The 27,347-nt window shown below is 20.0% G+C and overlaps 7 protein-coding genes across 7 annotated transcripts; 2 read left to right on the top strand and 5 right to left on the bottom strand.

The window, feature by feature from the left end:
* Positions 1–43: 43 nt before the first annotated feature.
* Positions 44–10,189, top strand: PF3D7_0919900 (regulator of chromosome condensation-PP1-interacting protein; the record flags this gene model as incomplete). Its single annotated transcript, XM_001352034.1, has 1 exon — positions 44–10,189. One exon carries the CDS (start codon positions 44–46, stop codon positions 10,187–10,189), a length of 10,146 nt encoding a protein of 3,381 aa, XP_001352070.1.
* A 1,738-nt stretch (positions 10,190–11,927) lies between these two features.
* PF3D7_0919800 (TLD domain-containing protein) lies at positions 11,928–15,431 on the top strand (the record flags this gene model as incomplete). Its single annotated transcript, XM_001352033.1, has 2 exons — positions 11,928–12,032; positions 12,300–15,431. The coding sequence occupies 2 exons, from the start codon at positions 11,928–11,930 to the stop codon at positions 15,429–15,431; spliced, it is 3,237 nt and encodes a 1,078-aa protein (XP_001352069.1).
* Positions 15,432–16,090: 659 nt separating this feature from the next.
* Positions 16,091–16,819, bottom strand: PF3D7_0919700 (pyridoxal phosphate homeostasis protein, putative; the record flags this gene model as incomplete). Its single annotated transcript, XM_001352032.1, has 1 exon — positions 16,091–16,819. One exon carries the CDS (start codon positions 16,817–16,819, stop codon positions 16,091–16,093), a length of 729 nt encoding a protein of 242 aa, XP_001352068.1.
* An 892-nt stretch (positions 16,820–17,711) lies between these two features.
* PF3D7_0919600 (dolichyl-diphosphooligosaccharide--protein glycosyltransferase subunit WBP1, putative) lies at positions 17,712–19,145 on the bottom strand (the record flags this gene model as incomplete). Its single annotated transcript, XM_001352031.1, has 1 exon — positions 17,712–19,145. The coding sequence occupies one exon, from the start codon at positions 19,143–19,145 to the stop codon at positions 17,712–17,714; it is 1,434 nt and encodes a 477-aa protein (XP_001352067.1).
* Positions 19,146–19,919: 774 nt separating this feature from the next.
* On the bottom strand, positions 19,920–21,350 carry PF3D7_0919500 (major facilitator superfamily domain-containing protein, putative; the record flags this gene model as incomplete). Its single annotated transcript, XM_001352030.1, has 1 exon — positions 19,920–21,350. The coding sequence occupies one exon, from the start codon at positions 21,348–21,350 to the stop codon at positions 19,920–19,922; it is 1,431 nt and encodes a 476-aa protein (XP_001352066.1).
* Positions 21,351–22,377: 1,027 nt separating this feature from the next.
* PF3D7_0919400 (protein disulfide isomerase) lies at positions 22,378–24,309 on the bottom strand (the record flags this gene model as incomplete). The annotated part of the gene is made up of 3 exons (XM_001352029.1): positions 22,378–22,484; positions 22,683–23,196; positions 23,383–24,309. The coding sequence occupies 3 exons, from the start codon at positions 24,307–24,309 to the stop codon at positions 22,378–22,380; spliced, it is 1,548 nt and encodes a 515-aa protein (XP_001352065.1).
* Positions 24,310–25,680: 1,371 nt separating this feature from the next.
* PF3D7_0919300 (thioredoxin-like protein 1, putative) lies at positions 25,681–26,631 on the bottom strand (the record flags this gene model as incomplete). Its single annotated transcript, XM_001352028.1, has 3 exons — positions 25,681–26,043; positions 26,207–26,352; positions 26,517–26,631. The coding sequence occupies 3 exons, from the start codon at positions 26,629–26,631 to the stop codon at positions 25,681–25,683; spliced, it is 624 nt and encodes a 207-aa protein (XP_001352064.1).
* Between the last annotated feature and the right edge of the window lie 716 nt (positions 26,632–27,347).

Raw genomic sequence — 27,347 nt, 5'->3', positions numbered from 1 at the left:
AAGTAAATAAAGATATGAATATTAACTTTTGAAAAAGTAAAAGATGGTATCTATAGAAAAGAAAGGAAGCAAAATACATGTGTTTCTTATAAATAATCCTAAGGAGAATGATAAAAAAAAAGAAGATGCATTAAGTAATACAAAAGATAATAATATAAGCAAAGAAAATAAGGGTGATAAAAATGAAAAGAATATAAATAATAATGAAGAAATTGTAAAAGGTGATGAGAAAGATAGTAATGAACATAAGAGTAATGAAAGGGTTGAAGAAATCATTACTCATAAAATATATCATCCACAAGTAAAAATTGTAAAGGTAAGTTGTGGAAAAAGAATAATTGGTTTTCTGTCAGCGTCAGGTAAAATATATTGTTGGCACTTGAATGAATTAAATGATTTTGATAAGAATGTACCATATTTATTAGTAGATAATATAATAAAACATAAGTTTATACACGATGTTAGTTGTGGTGAAAACCATATAGCTTTCTTATCTAAAGAAGGAGAATTATTTACATATGGTGATAATACCTATGCCCAACTAGGAATATCATATAACAGCAATAATAATAATAACAACAATATTGATCATAATAATAACAACAATATTGATAATAATAATAACAACAATATTGATAATAATAATAACAACAATATTGATAATAATAACAACAACAATATTGATCATAATAATAACAACAATATTGATCATAATAATAATAACATTTGTTGTAATGATGATGGTATACTTGATCTAAATACTTTTAACAAATTATATAATAATAATAATAATAATAACAAATTAAAAAATTATAAAAAATATAAAGTACACAAAGTGAATACACAAAATAATATTGTAAAATGTGCATATGCTTCAGACAAATTTACACTATTTTTAACCATTGAAGGTATTTTATATGGTGTTGGTTTAATAAATGAACATTTACTTAAAGGAGATATGAATAAAGATAAAATTAATAAAATATTAACAAAACCACATGTTATAAATACAAATAATATATCTTTTAAAAAAATTTCCATAGGACATAATTTTATTCTAGGTGTAGATATGCACAATGATGTATATTCCTGGGGGAAAAATGAAAAAGGCGTGTTAGGACATACTAATAATGCCAATGATTCTCATTATCCAAAAAAAATAGATAATCTATCTAAAGCCAACTTTATTAGTGCAGGAAAAATATGCATATGTATAACATCAGACGAAGATATATATATATGGGGTGATAATTATGGGAATAAACCAAACTTAATTAAAAATAAATTTGATTCTATGCATATTAATAATAATTTTCTTATTGGTATATCCCCACAAAAAAATATATGGGTAAAAAATATTCATAATCTCTCACATGGATATTATATAAATAATCTTAAAATAAACTTGTGTTCGTCATATGATAATTTAATAATAGGAGTAGAAAATTTGGATATCAACTCTAAGGAAAATTATAATAAACATCTCCATGTTTCAACTAGCCAAACAAAAAATGAAATCAGTAAGATACAAAATATTACCCAAAATAATAGTGATTTACATGCAGATATTTCTGATAAAAAAAATTCCATCGATATTGTTAATACGCATATTAGTATGGTGTCTGATGAGGTAAAGGGAAATGATCAGAACGATTTGGAAAAACTTAATATGGATGAAATGAAAATTGAAAAAATCGACACCAAAGGAGATGGTGATAAAATAAAAGATGGTGATAAAATAAAAGATGGTGATAAAATAAAAGATGGTGATGACATAAAAGATGGTGATGACATAAAAGATGGTGATGACATAAAAGATGGTGATAAAATAAAATATGGTGATAACATAAATGATGATGATAACACAAATGATGATGATAACATAAAAGATGGTGATAAAATAAAATATGGTGATGGCAAAAACAATGTTGTCGTCAACCTTTCTGATAAGAATATCGATTCATCAGATGTCAAATCGGCAAATGATACTTATTCTCAAAAAAGTGAGAAAAATATTCATAATAAAAAAATTGATGATATATTTAAAGAATCAAATACACAATTTCATAATGAAAAAGAAATATATTCCTTTTTTACAAATGATGTGTATGAAAAAAATAGTTTTCTACAAAATGATAATAAAAGCAAAATAGAAAAAAATAAGAAAGAAACATATTTATTAGAAAATAGTTTAAAAGAAAATAATCCAAATATTTCTATGAATAATAATGAAACAAATAATAAATGTAATGATTACCATACATCTAATTGTAATATAAAAGACAATAATATAAATACCTATACAAATGATGATATAAAATTCTCTTTATTAAATGTTGAAGATGCATCTGTAGATTTTAATATAAATAATAGTAAAAAAGAAAAGGATCCCAAAAATAATGAAGAGGTGGGGGTAAATTTAGATGTAAGAAAAAATATTTTGGAAAATAACATGAAAAATGATACTTTTAATAATAAAAATAATGTTACCATAAATGATGAACAAAATGATAGTGAAGAATATATATATAATTCTAAACAAGATGATGTTAGTTGTGATGATTCAAGTGTGAATAAAGATATAAGAAAAAATAATTATGAAGGGATACCCGTAGTTGAAGTACAAGATGATGAATATTATGAGGAAAACGAACAAGATAATGATGATGATGATGATGATGATGAAGATGATGGTGAAGATGATGATGATGATGAAGATGATGATGATGAAGATGATGATCATCATCATGATGATAACAACGATGATAATAAATACCATATTGTTAATTATGATGATGATACAAATAACGAATATGAAGATGAAGAAAGTTTTTTATCTACAAATTTTTATGGAGAAAAAAACAATTCAGATAATATAAATCATAAAAATATTATTATAATTAATAAAAAAGTATCCGACAAAGATAATATTGTTTTAAAATCATCTTTAAAAAAATCTTCAAGTAGTGATGGTATAAAAAAAAGTGTGTCCTTTTCTAAGTATGTATATGATTTAGCTAAGAATAATTACGAACCTATGAATTTTAAATCTTTTGATGATATTACTATGTCCGAAATGGATCAAGACGATAACATAAATGTTACAATACCTGAACATACATTTAGTCAATCAACAAATAAAAAAATATATGAAAAGGACATGAATAATGATACTAGTGATAACACTTTAGATACCATAAATAATTATGAATCAACATTTGAAATGAAGGACAATTTAAAGGAAAAAAAAGATAATCAAGGTAAGGATTTATTAAATAGTCACAAGCAAAATGAAAAAGAAGTTATTCAAATAAATCATCTCATAACAAATATGAATAAAAATAACACTCTAAAGGAAGAACTAAAAAATAATAATAATCATTATGAGTATGTAAAAAAGAATATAAATGAAGATATATGTAAAAATGATGTGAATAATTTAGGAACGGATAGTACAAAAAATAATTTTGGTGTAACACCCAGTTTGGATAGTACAAAAAATAATTTTGGTGTAACACCCAGTTTGGATAGTACAAAAAATAATTTTGGTGTAACACCCAGTTTGGATAGTACAAAAAATAATTTTGGTGTAACACCCAGTTTGGATAGTACAAAAAATAATTTTGGTGTAACACACAATTTGGATAGTACAAAAAATAATTTTGGTGTAACACCCAATTTGGATAGTACAAAAAATAATTTTGGTGTAACACACAATTTGGATAGTACAAAAAATAATTTTGGTGTAACACCCAGTTTGGATAGTACAAAAAATAATTTTGGTGTAACACCCAGTTTGGATAGTATTATAAAATTTTCTGATGAAGAAAAAGAACAAATATATAACAAAACTTTGAACAATACCTTTTACAATACAAAGGAGTCAAATAAATTTATTGAGGAGGAAAAAAAAAAGGTTAATATTTCTTTAGATCCAAACAAGGATAATAAAGATAACAATAATATAAATAATAACTATGAAGAAATTCATAAGGATGGATATATTCTTCGTAATTATCGTACAAATGAAAATATGGAAGAACAAAAAAAAAACAATTCGTTTTTTCTTATAAATCAAAATATAAATATAAATAGTAATATAAATAAAAAGCACATGGACGAATTGGGTTTGATTCATAATAATAATAATAATAAATATGTAAATGATGAATCGAAATATACATTTATTAATATTGAAGAAGGAAAACAAGATAATGAAAAGGAGAATCATATAAATGAACCAAATGTTAAGAATAATTTTATACATATTGAAAATGTAAAAAATAAAAAAAAATATATATACACAGAAAGTTTTATGAAAAATAATAATAATAATAATATATATGATAATAATAATAGTAATAATTATATATATGATAATTATACTAATGTGATGAAAAATAAAATCAAGACGTGTTGTACAAAATATACATATAAGAATGTTTTAAAAAATAGACATAAAATATATAATACAAATTATGATTATGTTAATATTAGAAGAGGAAAAAATATAAAATTTGTCTTAACAAATTGTAATTATAAGACTAATGTTTTAAAAGTTAAACATAGTATGAAAAAAACAAAGAAAAATGTGATAATACAAAATAAAATGTATGACTTGTTAAAAAAATTAAAAAATAAAGATCATAATATAAAATTATTATACAATCATTTATATTTAATAAAACAAAGGGAAGCACATATTTTAAGAGTAAGGAATTATAAAGTAGGATATCTAAATAAAGGGAATCATATTTCTCGTAAACAACAAAATAATAATATTATTAAAAAGAAAAGAAGTATATCTTCTTTTTCTTTAAATCAACAAGATAATTCAAATGATAATTCGGATGTTAATTCATTTAATATTATAAAAAATATTCATTATATAAATGATGATATAGAAAAAAATAAATCGAATGAATATTATAAAAATGTAGATAATGATGATGATAATAATAGTAATATGTTGAAGAAAGAAAAGAAAAAAAATACAAAAGACAAAAATACAAAAGACAAAAATACAAAAGACAAAAATACAAAAGACAAAAATACAAAAGACAAAAATACAAAAGACAAAAATACAAAAGACAAAAATACAAAAGACAAAAATACAAATATAACTAAAAAGAATAATTCTTACATGGTTTCAGATAATTATATATTATATAATGATAATAAAAAAAGTGATAGTAATATAGCACAAAAAGAAAAAATTATAATAAAAAAAAAAAAAAAAAAAAATATACAAAATGATAAAAATAAAAACAATGAAAACAATTTGTTATTATATGAAAAATATATTATTAATAATATAAGTAAACCGTTAGACTTGGATCAAAAAAAATGGACATCTAGCATTATTAAATCCAAAAAAAAAGATGAAAATGTTACAAGGAAATATAATGATGATAATAATATTGTTAATAAAAGGAGTACATCACTTGATAACAAAAAAAAAAATAAAGTAGTAGATATGAAATATAAGGATCATCTAAATTTATTAAAATCACAAGTTAATAAAGGAAAAAATAAAATAGATGAACAAAATGATCAAATTATTTCAGATAATTTGTCTTCATCACCAAAAACAAAAAAAAAAAATATTGTAGCATCAAAAAAAATTAAAACTACAAAAAATGGAATAAAATCAAATAAAAGAAGTAGTTCTGTTATATTAGCGAATGAATTAATTGAAAAAAGAAATATTAAAAATTTGTCGGATGATACATCAAAAAAATTATTATTTATGTCTTACTTAAATGTTAATACACAAAATAAAAATTATTCTTCTATTAATTATGATGATAATAATAATTATGATGATAATAATAATTATGATGATAACAATAATTATGATGATGATGATAACAATAATTATGATGATAACAATAATTATGATGATGATGATAACAATAATAATAATAGTTGTAGTAGTATTAGAAGGAATGAAAAAAAAAGGATACCCTTAAAAATTAAGAGAAACGCATCAGCAACATTTATCCATAGTGTCAATAATTATAAAAAAAATGACGAAACATATAACACCTTCTCAAGAATTAAAAATTGTAATTACTATTCCGATACAGATAAAAGAAAAACACCTGCACATTATGTAGAAAATATCAGCATGTCATCTTACCCTTTTGTTGAAAATCAGATAAATAATAAAATGGAATATGAAAAATATAGTAAGGATAATATAACTAAAAATCAAATCACAAGTGAACAAGATAAAATGAATTCCTTATATTTTGATGAGGTGAAAAAGATAAAAAAGGATGATTCCACATTTTCTCTATATAACAATGTTAATTATGGTAAGAGCATAGTTCATGATGATAATAACATGGACCATATTAATGGTAATGATTATAATATGAAGAAGAATAAAATAAGCAAACAAACAAATGTATATTCATTAATTAAACAAAAGAAAACAGAAAAGAATATAGGAACTACATCGAATAGAAATGTTACCAAGAAGATTAAAGAAAAGATTCAAAAGAAAAAAAATGAAACTGATGATGAACATATGAATATTGTGAATCCACAAAGGAATCAACACGAGACCGACATTCTTCTATTTGATGATGAAAGTAAAAAGATAAAAAAGAATAAGAAAGAAAATGATAGTAGTACTAATAAGGAAACTAAAAAGAAGTTATTAAAAAAATTATGGACAAAAATAGAAGACATGAAAAATAATATGATGGAAGAAAAAAGAAAAAAAAAAAAAAATAACGTAAATGATGATAGTAGTAGTAATAATAATAATAATAATAATAATTACAATAGTAATAATTATTTTAATATTAATGAACATAGAGACAACTATGATAATATTGTTATAAATAAAAGTAATAATCCTCCTAATTATAACAAATTTAATAATAATTTAATAGATGATACACAAATTGAAGTCGAAAATACATGTGATAAAAAGTATAAGATATTATTATCTAATGTGAAAGATAAATTATATAAGAATAAAATAAAAGAAGAAAAAAAAGATAAGAAATATATAAGAAAAATATACAAAGATATGAAACATATTTATAACGAATATAATAATATGAAGAAAGAAAAAGAACATGCAAAAAAAAGTATTGAATATCTGAAATTTTTATTAGAAAATACTGTAATAAAAAGTAATGAAATGCTTCGAATTAATAAAAATTCTTTTGAACATTATATAGAAAAAATTCAAAAAGAAAATAATATTTTAAAAAATGAATTAGATGAAGAATCCTACCAACATCATTATGATTTACAACAACTAGTTTGTAAAATAAAGGAATTAGAGAAATCTAAAGAAGAAGCTATAAACCAAAATGAAGAATATAATAAAAAGATAATGGATTTATGTTCCGAATGTGATACTTTAAAAAAGAAAGAAATAGAATTAAACAAAAATATAGATGATCAGAAAATACATATAGAAAAAGAAAAGAAAAAAAAAAAATATATTTTAAAAAAAATCGAAAATGCTTTAAAAATATGGGAAAATGATTACAATATGTTAAAAGATAAATATAATAATTTAATATCATCAAACGAACAAGTTATAAATAATAATGAGATATTAAAAAATGAAATAAATAAATTAAAAGATCAAGTGTGTAATAAAGAAAATATTATTCATAATAAGATGGATGAAATTAATCAAATAAATCAAAAATATATATTATTAACAAAAGAATGTAATCTAAAAAATGAATATGTACCTAATGAATCGGATACGGTATATAAAAAATATAAAAATATGGAAGAATATTATAAAAAAAATATAGACAATTTACAAAATGAGTTATTATCTAAACAAAACCAATTAAGATATAAAGATGAACGAATTTTATTTTTACAAGATGAACAAAAAACTTATTTAAAAAAATATTTTAATATATCTAAAGGATTAAATAATATTATGGATAAATTAAAAGAAAGTTATAATATTAATGTGAAAAATGAAGAATATATGGAAATAATTCTTACCAATTTTATTAATACTATTATAAACAATTTAGAAGATATTAAAGAATTTAAAACAAATGAAAAATTAAAAGATAAAATTATTCATATATTTGATAATTCATTAAAGAATAATAAATTATTACCTGTTCATAATTATAACAATATATCTGATCAGAATAGTTTTCTTAAATCAAGGAATGGACTACCTTTATCTGAGCATAGTAGTAATGAGAATAATATTACAAACAAGATGAACACAAATAAAAACAACAATAAAAATAGAAATAATAATGCTAATAATAATTATAATAATCAAGACAATACTTTAAATTGTACAACAAATAATGTACTCAACTCTTCTAATAATTCAAAGAATCAACATCTCCAAAAAATGGTCATAGAAGAAATGGATGATATATTAAATTTGTTAGAAGAAATTAAAGAAAACCAATTATCTCACAACGATTTATTATCCGTAAAAAATAAAACAGTCCAAGTAACAAATGAGCTTGTAGATATTAATAAGAACGAAAATAATTATAATAACGGTGAAGAATTTAATAGTAATAACATATATGATGATCATCATTGTTCTATAGATTCTAATGAAAACAGTGATTATCTCAAAAATGTATATGATCAAGACGTGCAAAATGTACCATGTGACATGAATATGAAATGTGAAAAAAGGAAATATAAAAATATTAATAGTAATGTGCACCATAATTTAAGAAAAGGGAAAAATAAAATGAATCAATCGGAAATTAATAATTCTGTATCTAATATGGGTAATGATACAATAAAACGTGAGGATCAACATGGTAAACACAGTCAACATGGTAAACATGATCAACATGGTAAACATGATCAACATGGTAAACATGATCAACATGGTAAACATGATCAACATGGTAAACATGATCAACATGGTAAACATGATCAACATGGTAAACATGATCAACATGGTAAACATGATCAACATGGTAAACATGATCAACATGGTAAACATGATCAACATGGTAAACATGATCAACATGGTAAACATGATCAACATGGTAAACATAACCAACATGATCAACATGACCAACATGATCAACATGGTAAACATAACCAACATGATCAGCATGACCAACATGACCAACACGATGAGCTACTAAACATGGATGAACAACAAACAGATGGTCATATGATATTCCCAAATGTAAGAAAAAAACATAAAAATGAAGGAACCAATAAAAAAGGCAATCGAAAGTATATAAATGCTTCCAATCTAGAACATGTTAATAGTAATGGTATTAATAAAAAACACGATGAACAATATTTAGGAACACAAATAAGGGAATTAAGTTCTTATGATATCAAAAATAATATGAGTAATAATGAGAAAGTAAATCTCAAAGGACCCTTACCAAACCAAATGAGCAGTTATATAAAAAAAAATAAAGAAAAGCAATTAAAAGAAAAAGAAACAGAAGAAAGAAGGAACCTCGATCAAGAAAGGAATCGAGATGATATCTGCCTAAGTGATCATATAGATTATTGTAACAATAAAGATTATTCTAATAACCACAATTTTTTTGACGACCAAAATATATGTGATGACCAAAATATATGTGACGACCAAAATATATGTGACGACCAAAATATATGTGATGACCAAAATATATGTGACGACCAAAATATATGTGACGACCAAAATATATGTGACGACCAAAATATATGTGACGACCAAAGTTTTTGTGATGACCAAAATATATGTGATGACCAAAGTTTTTGTGATGACCAAAGTTTTTGTGATGACCAAAGTTTTTGTGATGACCAAAGTTTTTGTGATAACCAAAGTTTTTGTGATAACCAAAGTTTTTGTGATGACCAATCTTTCTTTGAGCCTCAGATGAACCATAAAAAAACCCAATTAAAAGAAATTACCAACAACCATTTGTCGTCAAATGACAAAAATGAAAAGACGGAAAAAAAAAATTTGAAGAACCATATAAATTATACAACAAAAAAAACTGTTTCTAAGAATATAACAAATGAACAGGAGTTATATAAAAATTGTAAAAGAAAAGAAAAGAAAAAATTATTCAATGATATGTTAGATAAAATATTTGATACACCTATGGATAATACATCAATGAATAAAAATATGTCCAATATACAAAACTTAATAGAAAATAATATAAAAAATATTTATGGTACAGAAGATTATTAATGTAATTTAAAGAAAACGAAAAAATAAATTAATCAAATATTTTCCAAGTTTTTCTTTTTTTTTTTTTTTAACATTTTATTATTATCTATAATATATCTTATTATGTATAGTTTTTTTTTTTTTTTTTTTTTGTGAGGAGTTCATATTAAATGAAAATAAATATATATATATATATATAGTTATTTTTTGATTTATTTTATTTTTTTTGTGTGTTAAAAAAAGAATATAAATTTTTTTTTTTTTTTTTTTTTTTTTTCTTATATTTCCACCCTTTCCTTTTAAAACTTAAAATTTTTAAAAATAATAAAAACGTAAAATTAATTCATTTTTAAAATAAAAAAATGAAAACAAATATGTGAGAAATATATATATATATATATATATATATTTTATAGATGTATGCATAAATCTATATATCTATATATATATCTCTATATATATACCATTTTATCTTTTTATTCCAGTATTCACACACGAATAACCACATAACGATGCTTGAATCTAAACATGGAATTATGTACATATATATAATATATATATATATATATTTTTTTTTTTTTTTTTTTTTTTTTTTTTTTTTAATTTTTAAGACGTACTATCATTTGATAATAATATATACCAAGGAAAAAAAAAAAAAAAAATACACAAAATATATGTTTTCACTTGAAAAATAAAGAGATATTGAAAATGGGAATATACATAATATATATAATATTATGTATGTATATAATGATATATTCCCACGTAATTTTTTTTTTTTTTTTTTTTTTTATGATTTATCATTTACAATTTTACATAATTATTATTATATATATGTACATTTGATAAAAAAAAAAAAAAAAAAAAAAAAAAATAATATATTGTAATGAAAATATGTATATATATATATATATATATATATATATATAATATTTACTTATGCATATAATTTTACACAATGATATATTTTTGCAGATAATTGTTATAAATAAAAAACAAAAAAAATTATTTTTGGTTCAATATTATTGTAATTTATATATATATATATATATATATATATATATATATATTTTTTTTTTTCTTTTCAAGATATATATTAAATATATATATATATATAAGTAAATATTAATATAAAATATGAAAAACATACATGTATTATATATATATTTATATATATATATTATTTTTAAGTATAATAAGACATCTTTATAAATAATATAAAAAAATAATAATAAAATAGTAATACAATATATTGTTATACAAATATACATAAATTTTTTATGTTTTTATGTTTTTTTATGTTTTTATATTCTTTATTGTTTATTATTATTATTATTATTATTATTATTATTATTTTATTTTATTTTATTTTTTTTTCCTACTTTATATCAAAATATATTATATGTTATGATATCATTTTTTATCTTTCAAATTTTTTGATATGAATATACATACGTTTTAAAACATATTTTAAAAGTACTTGAAAAAAAATTTTCACGTGCTGTATGTTTTCTTGTGAGAACCAAGAATATTACATATATATTTCCTTTTTTTTTTTTTTTTTTTTATTTTTTATAATTCATAAAGTTGATATTTGAACAAAGAATAAAAAAAAAAAAACAAAAAAAAAGAAAACAATAAAAATAACAATAAAAATAACAATAAAAAAAATAATAATATAACAATAATATAACAATATTATAACAATAAAATAAAAATAAAATAAAAGATGTTTAATGTATGAAGAAAATTATTAATCATGGATGAAAATAAAACAAAAAATAAAATAAAAGTTTTAAATGTTTTTCAAAATGAAGAATTAGTAAAAAGTAAAGAAAAATCCCAGCACTTTAACAAATTTGAAGTATGTTAAAAAAAAAAAAAATATATATATATATATATATATATATATATAATATAAAAAGAAAATTTTTTTGTTTTTTTCAATTTATAAATATGTTATAATAGATTATTATTAGAATAAATGAATACATGCTTAAATATATACATATATACATGTACATATATTTATATGTAGCATTTATTTCGTTATTATTTTTTTATTTTATTTTATTTTATTTTTTATTTTTTTTTTTTTTATTATTTTTTTTTTTTTCTTTTCTTTTTTTAGTTTGAGAAGGGAATAATACGTAATGCAATCGTGTCCACACCATCGAATAAAAGCACCAAAGTAGACGAAAAAAAAGAAAAGGAAAAAAAAAATTGCATAATATTTCGAGAACAATGTGAATATTGTCTAACTAATTTTTCCATAAGTGGTCATTTGATTTTAACAAAAGAGTCTTTATTATTTGAACCAGATTTAAGAGATAAAAATGTGATAACAGATGGATTTGGGACATATCAAATATTTATAGATTTATACGATATTTATGAATGTGCTCACATTGTAGTTCCTACAAAAGATACTTATTTATGTAATAATGAAGATACTTGTGGTTTTATACAAGTATTATTAAAAAGTATATATACAAGAATATCTGATGATCAAACTCATAAAAAAGGGAATCAAATATCAAATTATATAACAAATGATGGAAATGATCATTCAAGTAATAATAATAATAATAATAATAATAATTATAATGATGAAAATAAACAAAAGAGTATTTCGTATTATAAATATATAAGTAAAAGTTTATCTTATGTCTTTAATTTAGCTCAGCCACTAGTTACAACTAATACAACATTCAAAGAAAATAAAAATGATAAAGTACAAAATTTGGAAGATATAATATCTGATGTTTCATTTAAAGGAGGTGGAAGTACATATAATTTTAGCGGTACACAAAATAATATAAATAATGTGAATAATGTGAATAATATAAATAATGTGAATAATATAAATAATGCAAATGATACAAATAATGCAAATGATACAAATAATGATTTGTTTAAAAATAATATAAATAAGTATAACACGACAATATGTGAACATCAAAAAAATAATAATATCAATAATATTGCTTTGCAGAATGATGAACATAAACTTAATAATATGCTTTCTTTTGATATGTCCACTTCTTATAATAATAATCATAATAATAATATTGTTGATCATTTACATGATAGTGATTTAAAAATTTATCAGAAAATCAATGAAATTAATTATAGTACGGTTATTCCTTCCTATCCGGATATTACATATAAAAATAGTTTAAATTTAGCTAACTCGCAATCATCTCTGAAGGATGACCTTTCTAGTGATTGTGATAAGAAAAATAATAATCAATATAAAAAGAAAAACGAACATGGAAGGGGAAACGAAAAGGAAAAGGAAAAAGAAAAGGAAAAAGGAAAAGAAAAAGAAAAGGAAAAAGGAAAAGAAAAAGAAAAGGAAAAAGAAAAACAAATTTTAAAGGAAAATACGGGCTCGTTCACCTTTTCAAGTGATTCTAATAGTAACCTTTTGAGCGATACAACTCAAAATGTGAAACAAATAAATCCATGTGATAACAATATAGATAAATCCTTATATGAAAAAACGAAAGAATATAACACACATAATTCTACATATATGAATGAAGAAAAAATTGATAATAAATATAATATAAAGAATGAGGATAGTAGTAATATACATTTTGATGAGAACATTAAAAAAAATAATAAAAGTGCTATGTTAAATGATAATAAATCTAAAAATGAAATGAAAGAAAAAAAAGGTGGAGATAATATAAAAAGGGAAGAAACAACATATAGCTTATATGATCAAAATGGTTCATGTTCAAAGACATTATTAAAGAATATTTCTTTTGAACTTCCAAAGGAAGAAAGGCAAGATAAATTAAATATTTCATATAATAATAATAATAATAATAATAAGGAGAATTCGTCCACATCCAATACAAATGAACCGAACGAATTAACAAGAAAACCACATAAAAAATATGAAGAGAAAAGTTTTATATTATTCAGATTTTTTAATAATAATAAAGCTTATGAAACTACTACTAAAATTATTAAAGAAATTGATGAAGTTCGAAATTCTAAAAATAAAATGAGAAAAACAATAACATCCGTTCCATATACATCTAATGAATTATTAAGATCTATTATAGAAAAATCATTAATAGAAAATAATAATAATAATAATAATAATAATAATAATAATAATATTCCAAAGAAAAACTCGATGAATGATATTAATGATTTGAAATATTTAGCTTTGATACCAAAGTTAGAATATATAAATGGAGCTGTTAAATTATTAAATAAAGAAATGACAAAACAAATTAATTATTATTTACCTCCTACCTTAAGTATTAAGATATGGAAACTAGCTTTTTGTTCAAGTATACATGGTGTTTCTTTTAAAACATTATATAGAAGTGTATATAATAAAGGTAGTGTTATTTTATTAATATATGATATGAATAATGTTCTTTTTGGTTATTTCCTAAATAAATTACATTGTGATAATTGTTATTATGGTTCTGGAGAAAATTTCTTATTTACTTTCAAAAATAATAAATTAAATAATAACAATAATTATACAAATTATAAATGTATAGAATCATCATATGAAGACTTTTCGAAATCTACATTAGAACATATACAAAAAAAAAAACAAAATAATCTATCAAAAAATGGTTGTTTTACACATTCTAATGTCAATTCACAAGATAAATTAATAGTACCTTTTGATTATAATGATGAGTCTTCAAATACAAATGATTCTAATATACCACATAATGATCATATTACAAAAGCTCTTGAACACACCAAAACATTAAATCATGTAGATATGTTGGATGATGAACTCTCCAAAAAAAATCATAACTACAGTGAAAATACGTTGAATGATCATAAAAGTAATTCTTCAGATATACATAGTAATAATAACAACAATAAGAATAATTATGACAACAATAATAATTATGACAATAATAATAATATGTCTGAGAAAAATATGCCTAGTAATGAGAGCTGTCTATTTAACAAAATTAATAATGCTAAAACAAAAACACCAGCTTCATCAACAAATTATAATCTCAATAGTAATAATGAAAACGATAATACATCTATTCAAGTGTATGCCTGGACAACCAAAAATAATTATTTTGTATATTCAGATGAAAAATCTATTACAATTGGGGGTGGAGATAACTACGCCCTAGTTATTAATGAAGATCTATGTAAAGGACAAACAAATAAAAGTAAGACATATGATAATGATTTATTAACATATGATGAAGAATTCGAAATTCAATTTTTACAATTATGGGTATTTGATGATTGTTAATGTAAATTATAAATGACAGAACATGTATTACAAAAAAAGAAAAAAAAAAAAAAAAAAAAAAAAAAAAAATAATGATATATATATATATATATATATATATATATATTTTTGTTCCTTATAATTTGCTTTTCATTTATTGTACATACCCAGTAGGATAAAATTTTGTTATACAAAATGCATATGAAGTTGTGATAGGACATAATACCATATAATATATATATATATATATATGTTATATTTACTTTTTGTTCAATCACATTTTTATATATATACAAATTAGTTATGGATATAATCATTTATAAGTTATATAATTTTTATACGTTTTTGTAAAAGTTTTTTTTTTTTTTTTTGTTTATTATTACATATTATGCACAAAGATATCTTTTATGTGTTTTATTATTATTTCATTAAATATATATATATATATATATATATATATTAACTATAACTTCAATGAATGCACATGAAATTGAAAAATATTTATATACATTATGTGTAACGATATATGATATTTATAATTTCATAAAGCATGACACTAAAAATATTTAAAAATGTGAAGCTTTTTATAATAGTAAGTAAATAAAAAATACATACATACATACATGCATATATATATATATATATATATATAACACTTCTTTGTTGAAATACATAATTAATTAATTAAAAATTGCTCTTCCAATTCTTAGTTGAGTTGTTTCATGTTTTATAGCCAATTCCATATCATCTGACATACCCATACTCATATGAAATGTTTTATTTAGAAAATAATTATTTATAACTTGATTGCTTAAGAGTTTTCTTTTTATATCATTTAATATGACAAAAGAATTTTCTCTTTTATTTATATCTAATGAAGAAATAGTCATAAGTCCTTTAAATATTAAAAATTGGCAATTATTAATTATATGCAATACAGTATTTTCGATTTCATCATAATTCTGATGAGTAAGTCCAGTTTTTGTTTCATCATCTGTTGTTTTTATTTGCATTAATACACATAATTTTCTTAATTCCTCATTATTATTATTCAGTTCATTTTCAATTTTCAAATAATTATTTAACAAGGTAGCTTTCTTTTCTTTATCCAATGTTTCTATCATATATAAATTTTTAACTTTTAAAATATTCTTGCATTTATTTGATTGTAAATTTCCTATAAAATGCCATTTTATATTTTTAGCTAGCTGTTCAGATTTTTCAATTAAAGAATCGACAGAATTCTCCCCGAAATGATATTTATTGTCAAGTGAATGTATATTGTGTATTTCTTCTTTTCCTACATATTTAGTTACTATTAATATATCTGGCGAATTAACAGAAAAATGATCACAAATACGTTTTACTTTTTGTTCAATTTCTTTTAAATTATTTATGTACTTCATCATAAATTGTTCATATAAAAAAAAAAAAAGAAAAAGAAAGAAAAAGAAAGAAAATTAAATAAAACAAATTATAATACAATACAATAGAATATATTAAGAACAATATAAATTATACATCAAAAAGAGATCATTAGGATGTTTCTATAAAAAAAAAATATATTCTATATTGTTATTAATTTGTTTAGCTATTTTCTATTTTTATGTAAATTTTCAATTTATTATTATTATTAATATATATATATATATATATATATATATATTATTTTATATAATATTAAGAGCAAAGTTGAATTTTAAAATGCTACATTTATTTTATATAAGCCTATGATTTTTATATTTATTGTATATATTTCCTTGTACGTAATAATTCTTATTGATAATATATATATTATATATATATATATTTTTATTTATTTATTTATATATGTGCTTTTATTTATTTTCATTATTTTAAATATAAATATATAGTGTAACAAATATTAGAAAGGCTGTGTTATTTTTAGATGGGATATTAATTAATACTTATATATACATATGTTCTTATATAATTTGGGTACATTCATGTCACATATATTTATATATATATATATATATATATGATTTATTATAAGAGATAAATTTCAATTACATATAATTAAAAATATTTTAAAAAAGTATCAAAATAGATAAAAAGATATCCTTTATAGTTTTAAAAAATATAAGAGAAAAAAGTTTAATGTTGTTTTTTTTTTCTTTTTTTTTTTTTTTTTTCTTTTTTTTTTCTTTTCCTTATGCAATATGAAGAAAAAGGCAAACGAATGTATAAATATATACATATATATACATATATACATATATATCTTTTATATATATATATATTCCTTTTTTTACATATTTTTAAAAAAATTTCTTAATTTCATTGTAATTTTTCTTTTGGATGTTGTTCCTTGTTAGACCCAAGGTAACTATTATCGAAGAGAATGATTAATATGAATAGAATGAAATAAATAAGAGATAAATATATATAAAAATAAAATGGGTAATTTTTGAATTTGACTTTTTTATTTTTATCATAATGTAATAATGTTCTGATAGGTATAGAGTATTCCAAATTTAAAATGTTATATCCTTTATTTAAATAATATATTTGCAATTTATATATACCATGTTCTTTGGGAAGTTGAAAGTTTGTATAATAAGTTGGATTATTTATAGATTTATATGTATTTAGAAATGTTCTAGAGATGATATGTATTTTGCTTATTTGAATTTGTATATTATTATTTTTATAAGGTATCCAGAAGTTATTTTTTAAATGGTATAGGTCTATAGACATATTAACAAAATCATTTATAAAAAAGGTATTGTTTGATTTATCCTGGTTTATATCTTTATAGAATTTAAAATTATTATATCTAATGATACCACTTTTTTTAAGATTCCATTTGATTAATTCATAAGTAAATTGTTTATTTGCATTATGAATATTAAAAAAATAATCTGAAAAAATTTCAGTTGAAGAAGAAAAAACTATTCTGGAATTATTTTCTAATTGTATAGCTGATATTAATAATAAATCAGTTCCTTGTTTTTGTCTTTTGATGACTTGATCATTTTTATCGTATAATAAACATGTTCGTGTACATGTTAGAACTTCTAGGAAATATTTTTCTTTTAATAAAACTGAATGAGCAGTTCCTTTGAAAAGTATATTATTTTTAATTGATGTTATAGGTGTATTGGAAATAATTTGATTTGTAAAAAATTCTTTTTGTTTATTTCTTTTTTTTATATTAATTTCTTTTTCTTTATCATCATTTTTTATAACAATATTATTAAAATAATCATTAACATATGATGAATTTCCATGTACACTAATGTTTATTTCATTTAAATAATGAACAGCATTTTTCCCAATAACATTATTTAAACTAAAAAAAATATGTTTTTTTTTGTCTATAAATAATTTCAAATAGCTAGCTTTTAATATTTCAACAATTTTATCATTTAATATATCTAATATTATAATTAATCCATCATATAAACAATAATTAATTTTATGAATATCATCAGGTGATAATATATTTATAATTTTACTTATATAATTTCCTTCTGTATTTAATATATGTAAAAACGATGAATATCTTTCATTTATATTTGTTATATCTGTTATTAATATCAATTTTTTTTCCTTATATTTCTGGATCTTGTTTTTAATTCTTCCTGTAATCGATTTTTTTTTATAATCAACAGTCTGTAGCTTTTTTTTCTCACATGAATATCTAAATGAAAGAATTAAGAAAAAAAGCAAAAAGCAAACAAAAAGGAAATTTTTAATTTTTATTTTCATTATTTTGCTATAAAGTAAAAGAAGAAAAAAAAAAAAAAAAAAAAAAAAAAAAAAAAAAAAAAATAGCGCTGTGTTTCACATTTTTAAATGGGGTCTCACATAAATGAACGAACAAATAAATGAATAAAAATAAAAAAATATATATATATAGATATAGATATATAGATTTATTTATTTATTGTGTTATCATTTTATCGAATAAGCAAAATTAAAAAAAGTTTTAATTTATATTTTTTTTTATGTGAGATTAGGAGAACATATATGTGATATATTTATCACACATTATATATATATATAATATCAAATATTATTTATATATTTATTATATATGTTAGCTTATTATTAGCTAAATATGTTTTTTTTTTTTTTTTTTTTTTTTAATTTATCAAATGTTAAAATGACAGTACATATATAAAAAAAAAAAAAAAATAATTAAAAATAAAAAATAAAATATATATATATATATATATATATATATATATATATAACAAAATTTAAATTATTAAATAAAAAAAAAAAAAAAAAGAGAGATACTTATGAACCTACAATTTGGTATCATAATTTTATATATCATTTCAATGTAATTATGTAATATATATATATATATATATATGTGTTAATTAATTAGTATAATATTGTATATATATTTGTAGGACTAGAAAAATAATATATATATTGAAATAAAAAATGTATCTAAAATATATATATATATATATATATATATATATATATATTAATATATATATATTGATAAGTTCTTTCCTTTTTTATGTTCTATGATGTTGATTGTTCCTCATCCTTCTCTTCTACGTTAAAACTTTTACTCTTGTCTATGACTACTACATCTTCCTTTTGGAAATAATTAAAACATATAACGGATAGGATTAAAGATACAAGGAAGGTAATAAAAACGTAAGAGTAATGATTAATAGATATAAATTCTAATAAAGCAGACATAATAAAAGCTCCAATAAAAAGTGCATAATATGAAAAGAATGCTGCTAGTATTCTACATTCATTTGGAAATGTTTCAAAAACATGTGTCCATATAATATGCCCAAATCCGAATGATAATCCAAGAAAATATAAAAATATTGATATTGTTATAATAATTTTATTAGTTATATTTGTAAGTGTTACAAAGTAAGATGCAACCATTGCTGTAGATGCTATGACTTGTAAAACTAATCCTATAATTAATAAGTCTCTCTTTTTATAATATTGTGATATGATGGTAGATATGATTGTACATATAATATACCATAATATAAATCCTACACATATAAATGTATTAGCCATATTTGTTGAAAAAGATTTATAAAATAAGAAAGGTTTTGTAAAAAAAATAAAACATCCACTGAATGAATATAAATAACAAATTAATGATGTTATTAAAGATGTGTTAAATAATTTTTTATTATTCCAGAAATCTATAAATAACATATCACTCATTAAAAATCTCACTTCTTTATTTGTTTTATTCCTATGATATTCTGTTACTTCATCTAATTGTTCCATATTGATTTTAGATTTTAGAGTTTCATATTTCTTATAACTTTTCTTCTCATATAAATGTAAAGGGGTATCCATTTTATATACAAAATGGAAGAGCAACACAGAAATTAAGCTAAATAATGTAGGTAATAAAAAATGTATTTTATATAATGTATACAAACATATGTGTGTTCTTCTTAAATTATCAAATTTTATATTCTCATATGCACCACCAAATAAATAACTTATAAACATACCTAAGGCAAAAAATGTTTGTAAATAAAATCCATAAAAATTCTGATATGTTTTTGTAGAATACTCTAAAACATAAAAACATACAATAACAAAGGAGCATCCGATAGCTAACCCAAAAAAAGCTTGAGTAAATAAAAATATTATTATATGAGGCTTATTATATATTGTTAATAAACTACCAAACATAAATAAATAATTTATAAGTAACATAAACTTTCTCCTGTTCAAACTTTTAAAAAATAAACATAAAAAACATCCAAATAAAGCACTCATATATAAAACAAATGAAAAGCAAGCGAAATACCACTTTTCTTTATCACAACCTCTATGATCCATTGGACATATTTCATATTCTTGCACTATAAATTTTCTTGCCATATTTGTTGCCGTTATGCACATTCCGCAATTTAACATAGCCAGGCAAGCATTGCTTATGATCTTGGTTATATACAACATTGTTAAAAGGTTTAATGCAAAAAAAAAAAATGAAACGGCTAAATAACTTGCACGCAAAAATTTGTATAAATGAATAAATAATAAAAAATATATATATATATATATATATATATATATATATATGTATATATTTACGTATTATATAAAATGTGTGTCTATTTTTTTATATGTATATTTACATATATATTGACTTTATAAGTTGATTTATATTAAAAAATAAAATGCTATATTATATTTTTCAATACATATTAATATATACATAAATTTATATATATATATATATATATATATGTGCAACATATTAAAATTATGTTATTTGTGATTTGTGGTCTTTTTATTTTGAATCAGTTGCATTATTTTTGTTTTTTTTTAATTAAAGACACATGCTTGAGTAAAATTATAAAAAAAAATATAAGTATAGTAAAAATAAAATAAATCAGTTGATATATATATATAAAGAAAAATGTCATTATTAAAATATAAATTTATTTATAGAAAATAAATATTAATATATATATATATATATATTTTTCATTTTTATTAAACGGGTGAACCTTTTCTCATTTTTTTATACATTATATAAAGGATACTTAAACACCAAATAAAGAGAAAAATATATACACACACATAAATATATACATATATATATATATATATATATATATATATATATATTTATTTATATATGTATAAAAAAATAATCATATAAAAAAAAAATTCGAACATTCTTGTAATTATAAATTGGTGTAATATCATCAGAACAGTAAATTGATCTACATTATAATAATAAATAAATAAAAAAAAAAAACATAAATTAAGTTGAACAAAAAAATAAATAATATAATATAATAAAAAAAAGGTTCAGCTTTTATTAAATGTTTTATTTGCAAAATGCATGTCTTTGGAATGATTTTTTTTTTTTTTTTTTTTTTTTAAATTCATATATTATGGCTATATAATAACATTCAAAAAAAAAAAATATATATAAATATATATTGTGTATATAACAATAGAATAATAATTTACATTATAAATCTTGGTCTAAATCCTCAAGATATTCATCTACAACATCGATCAAGGTGTCAAGTTTCATGGGGAAAAGTAAAATATGTTTCCTTTTTAATTTATTCTCACCTACATTAAAATATACACATAAATAAATAAATAAATATAAATATATATATATATATATATATATATATATATATATTTTATTAAATGTTATGCTTGTATAAAATTAATTCATAATATGATTTTATTTTTTATTTTTTATTTTTTTTCTTTAATTTTATTATTTTTATTTTTATTTGTTTATCATTTTGTATTGTTTACCTTTTGGGTATAGAGCTAAACTAGGATAGTAATCCACCGATTCATCAATCATATCATTTAATTTAGCATCCATAGTTGCAACTAATACATCTTTATATTTATTTTCGAGATGGAAATAATTCGCTACAGTATCCCAAAATGTAAATAATGGTTTACATTCTTTACAACCTTGAACATGATAAAATATAAGAACAAGTTTTTCAGGATCCATAACATATGACTCGAAATCATTTGAACATAAAATTTGATATTTTTGTTTTTCTCTTCTTTTAATTGGTTTTTCCGATTTTCGATAAACAGCAAGATTGTTTTTTAAAAATTCATCTAAGAAACTTTCAACATGTGATACAGTTATATTTTCATCCATTATTTTAGCATATTTTTTAGGTCTTAGCATTTGAGAAAGAGTAACAAAAGAGGCATTATTATAATCCATAATACTGATAAGACTCATATTGTTTTCTATATTAAAGTGTTCTAAAACTTCATCTTTTCTTGGAAAAACAAACTTTATCTACATTCAGGAAGAAAAAAAAAAAAAATAATATAATATAATATATACACACACATATATATATTTATATATATATATATATATTACTATGAATATATAAATTCATCACACAGTTAACGAGCGCGTATTTTACATATACATATATATATATATTTTTTTTTTTCTTTATATTTATATATGTGCTACCTGATTGTGCTTCATTATTAAGTCGTAGAGCTCTACATATAATGTATCGGAATATTCTCCGAAACGATTAAATATGTAAAAATATATATCGCCATTAAGAGGTGGTAATGATTTTCTATGGTAATTAATAATAACAGGAAATTGTTTCATATAATTTTCAGCAAATTGATATATACTATCAGAGGTCCATATACCATTATATGGAACATATGTATCTTTATATTTAAAATTTTCTTTAGGTATAGTAGATCCAGGTCCATTAAAAATTTCAATTTTTACATCTTCGTCATTTTCAACATATATTAAACCAACAGCTAAATTTGGTAGTTTCTGTGTTTCACCAAAATGGACAAATTTATTAGCATTATCAGATCCTCTTATACAAAATGCTATAATACTTGCATATCCTTTTTTTTTATGCATCTCTACATATTTCTCAACATTATTTTTTTCCATTATTTCTATGGAAGGTTCAGGTAATAATTTAAACCATTCTAAAATATTTTCTTTTGTATACTTTCTATTAAATGTATACCCCTTTTCTGGATCAAAATCTTTAAAAGTTAAAATTTTAGGTATATTTTTTATTTCAAAATTATCAGCTGTTTTTGCTAAACTAATCGTATCCACATAAACAAATACTACATCATTATCTATTAATTCATTTGATGCTTTTACAAATTCTTTATAAACATTTTTACATTTACTCTCTTTCTCATTACAAAATAAAGCCATACAATTCTGAGTATGCTGACTATATATCTGTAATTCAACTTCATGTGTTAAATGCTTTACATTCCTTATCTCGTCTTTACTTATCCCTTCCCATATTGCGCCCTCACATAATATTATATTATTAAGATGAAGAAGAAATATTATGTATATTATGAAAATATACAAAATGTTATTAAAGCAAAAATGTTTCATTGTAAAAAAAATAAAATCAATATGAATAAATAAATAAATAAATATATATATATATATATATAAATATATATATATATTATTCCAATTAATTTTTGGTATTCCTCAAAAAATATTTTAAAAAAAATATATATTATAAAAATAAGAATAAATAAAAAAAAAAAAAATAAATATCAATAAATAAATAAATAAATATATTATATATATATATATATATATATATAATATAATAAATTATTAAAAGAAAATAAATTTTAATAATGAGCCTAAATAAATAATATATATTTAATTTATATTCTTATAATTTAAAAAATATATTTTTTTTTTTATATCATAAAACGTATTTAAAAAAAAAAAAAAAAAGAAAAGAAAAGAAAAAGTACCGTAATATAAATTGTGTGTGTCTGTAAAATGTGGAAAATCTATTAAAATATATATTGCAATATTATGTATATAATCTGTATTTTCATATTATTTCATTTTCATAGACAAAATATCAGATTTTTTTGTATTACGTTTTATATTGTTTTTCTTTTTTTTTTTTTTATTTAAAACTAAAAAATATTTAGTATAATAAATAAGGATTTAAAAAAAAAAAAAAAAAATGAAGTGTATTATTATTATAGCTCAAATCGTTTCTAGAGCAATCACATATTTTAATAGATATTTTATATTATATTATATATATATATATATATATTTTTTTAAAGGTCATACGTACAATATATATTTCCATATTATAAACTTATTATATCATATGAGACAAATAACAATATTTGAAAAATATATTTAATGAAATTTTAAAATTTATTTACCATTTAAAAGGAAAAAAAAAAAAAATATATATATATATATTTACTTATTTAAAAAATAATTATAATTTGCCTGGGCAAAACGTTAATATTGATAAATTAAAATAATTAAATAAATATAAATATAAATATATATATAAATATATATATATATTTCTTTAGACATAATACATATAAGACATTCCATATTTACCAATTGAAGAAGACAACATTTTAACATAAATAGAATTTTTTAGGTTACATAAGTTTTCCTCATATTTAATTGAACAACATATAATTGTAGAACTATAATGAAATACAATATTAAAATCTTATATTAATACTTTTTAATTTTATTTATAAATTTTCGTTTTTTTTATATATGGAACTACAAAATTTTTACAAACTCTAGTACTTTTTTTATCAGTATATTTCACAAATTATTTAATAGAAAAAATTAAAAAAAATAAAAAAAAATAAAATTATATCTCAAATTATATTAGTATATTAAAAAAAAAGAAAACAATTAAATATGAATATATACATATATAAATAAATAAATAAATATATATATATATATATATTAACATGTTTCCTTTTTATTTGGTGTATAAATATTATTTCTGAAATCCCACCTTAGTAATCCCTTTTCACCTTCATCTCTTCCACTGCAAATGTGTAAAAGTTGGGATTCTCTTCCGTCACTTCCTACAACAATTAAACATGGTACATCGCTTCTTGGGCCTGATCCATAGAATGGTACTTCATGAGAATTTGTTACTCGGAAATGTTTTTTCAATATATCTGTTAAAGGGTCAGCTACGTCTACATATAACCATGGCATGTGTTTTTTATGATCTTCAAATGATTTCCTATCTGGGTCTATGCTTACAAAAATTACTTCTATTTTTTGGCTTGATCCTCCTTCGTTAATGGTCTTATAATACTATATAAAATAAGGAAACGCGAAAAAAAAAAAATATAACAAATGAAAATTAAATGACATACTATATATATATTATTATTATTATTATTATTATTATTATTATTATGTAATAATTATTATGTGTATATTCTTATATTTATATGAAAAATCTAGAAAATTTAACCTGTTGTAAAAATGGTAAAAATGCCCTACATTTGGGATCACTTCCATTTGAAAAAAATATAGCTACAGATTTTCCAAATAAATGCTTTTCATTTACTACAGTATTGTTAATATTTTTTAAGGATCCCTCCGGAAATAATATAAGATCTACAAGAAAAAAAAAAAAAAAAAAAAAACAAATAAATAAAATATATTAAAATGAAGGAGCAATATATATATATATATATATATATTTTTTTTTTTAAATACATACACAATATTACATATACATTCATATAATATGTTGAATTAATTTTTTATTTTTTTTGTACCCATGTCAGAGTAGTTTATGGGCATATTTAAAGTCTCCAATTTACAGTTGTCAGCATTTTCAGACGTTCTTCTTTTCTCCGCTTGATAAGGAGAATTGAAATTAACACATGCCATTTTATTTACAAAGATAAATAAATATATATATATATATATAATAATAATAAATCAATAGTATAAATAAAATTTGTTATGAACGAAGAAAAACAAAACAAGAAAAAAATAAATAATAAAAGAAATAGGATTATTAATATATTAAAACAATTTGTATATAAAAAAATTTAGGTGAAAATATAAAAGTGGAAACAATAATATTGCATAGAAACTTTTTGTTTGAAAAAAAAAAAAAAAATTAAGACAAAATGTAAAAAAGAAAAAGTTTGAAATAAAAAAAAATTTAATATAAAGTAATTTTATATTTTTCCTTGTCTTATTTTTTTTTTTTTTTTTTTTTTTTTTTTTTTTGGTTCTTTAAGTGTTCATAAAAAAAATTAATAAGCGAAATTTTCTTTTGCAACCTTATTTTTTTTTTTTTTTTAATTATCTGATGGTTTATATGGATAATTATATTTTATGAAGATTTTTATATATTAACAGCATATAGTAATTCTCTTTTCCTTCTTTTTTTTTTTTTTTTTTTTTTTTTTTTTTTTCTTTCGCTACTAGCTATTATTAATACAAAGCGATATATGGTAAAAATATAGATATTATTTTCTATTTAAAAAAAACATATATGAACAGTTCATGTTGTACAATCTCCATTTTTTACAAGACTTAAAAATTTTTTATTAAAAAAGATTACACAAAATAAAATAAAATTAAAAAAAAAGACC

This window comes from Plasmodium falciparum (genome assembly GCF_000002765.6).
Source record: "Plasmodium falciparum 3D7 genome assembly, chromosome: 9".
NCBI lineage: Eukaryota > Apicomplexa > Aconoidasida > Haemosporida > Plasmodiidae > Plasmodium > Plasmodium falciparum.
Note: the sequence above shows the minus strand (reverse complement) of the source record. Positions and strands in the feature narration are given on the sequence as shown.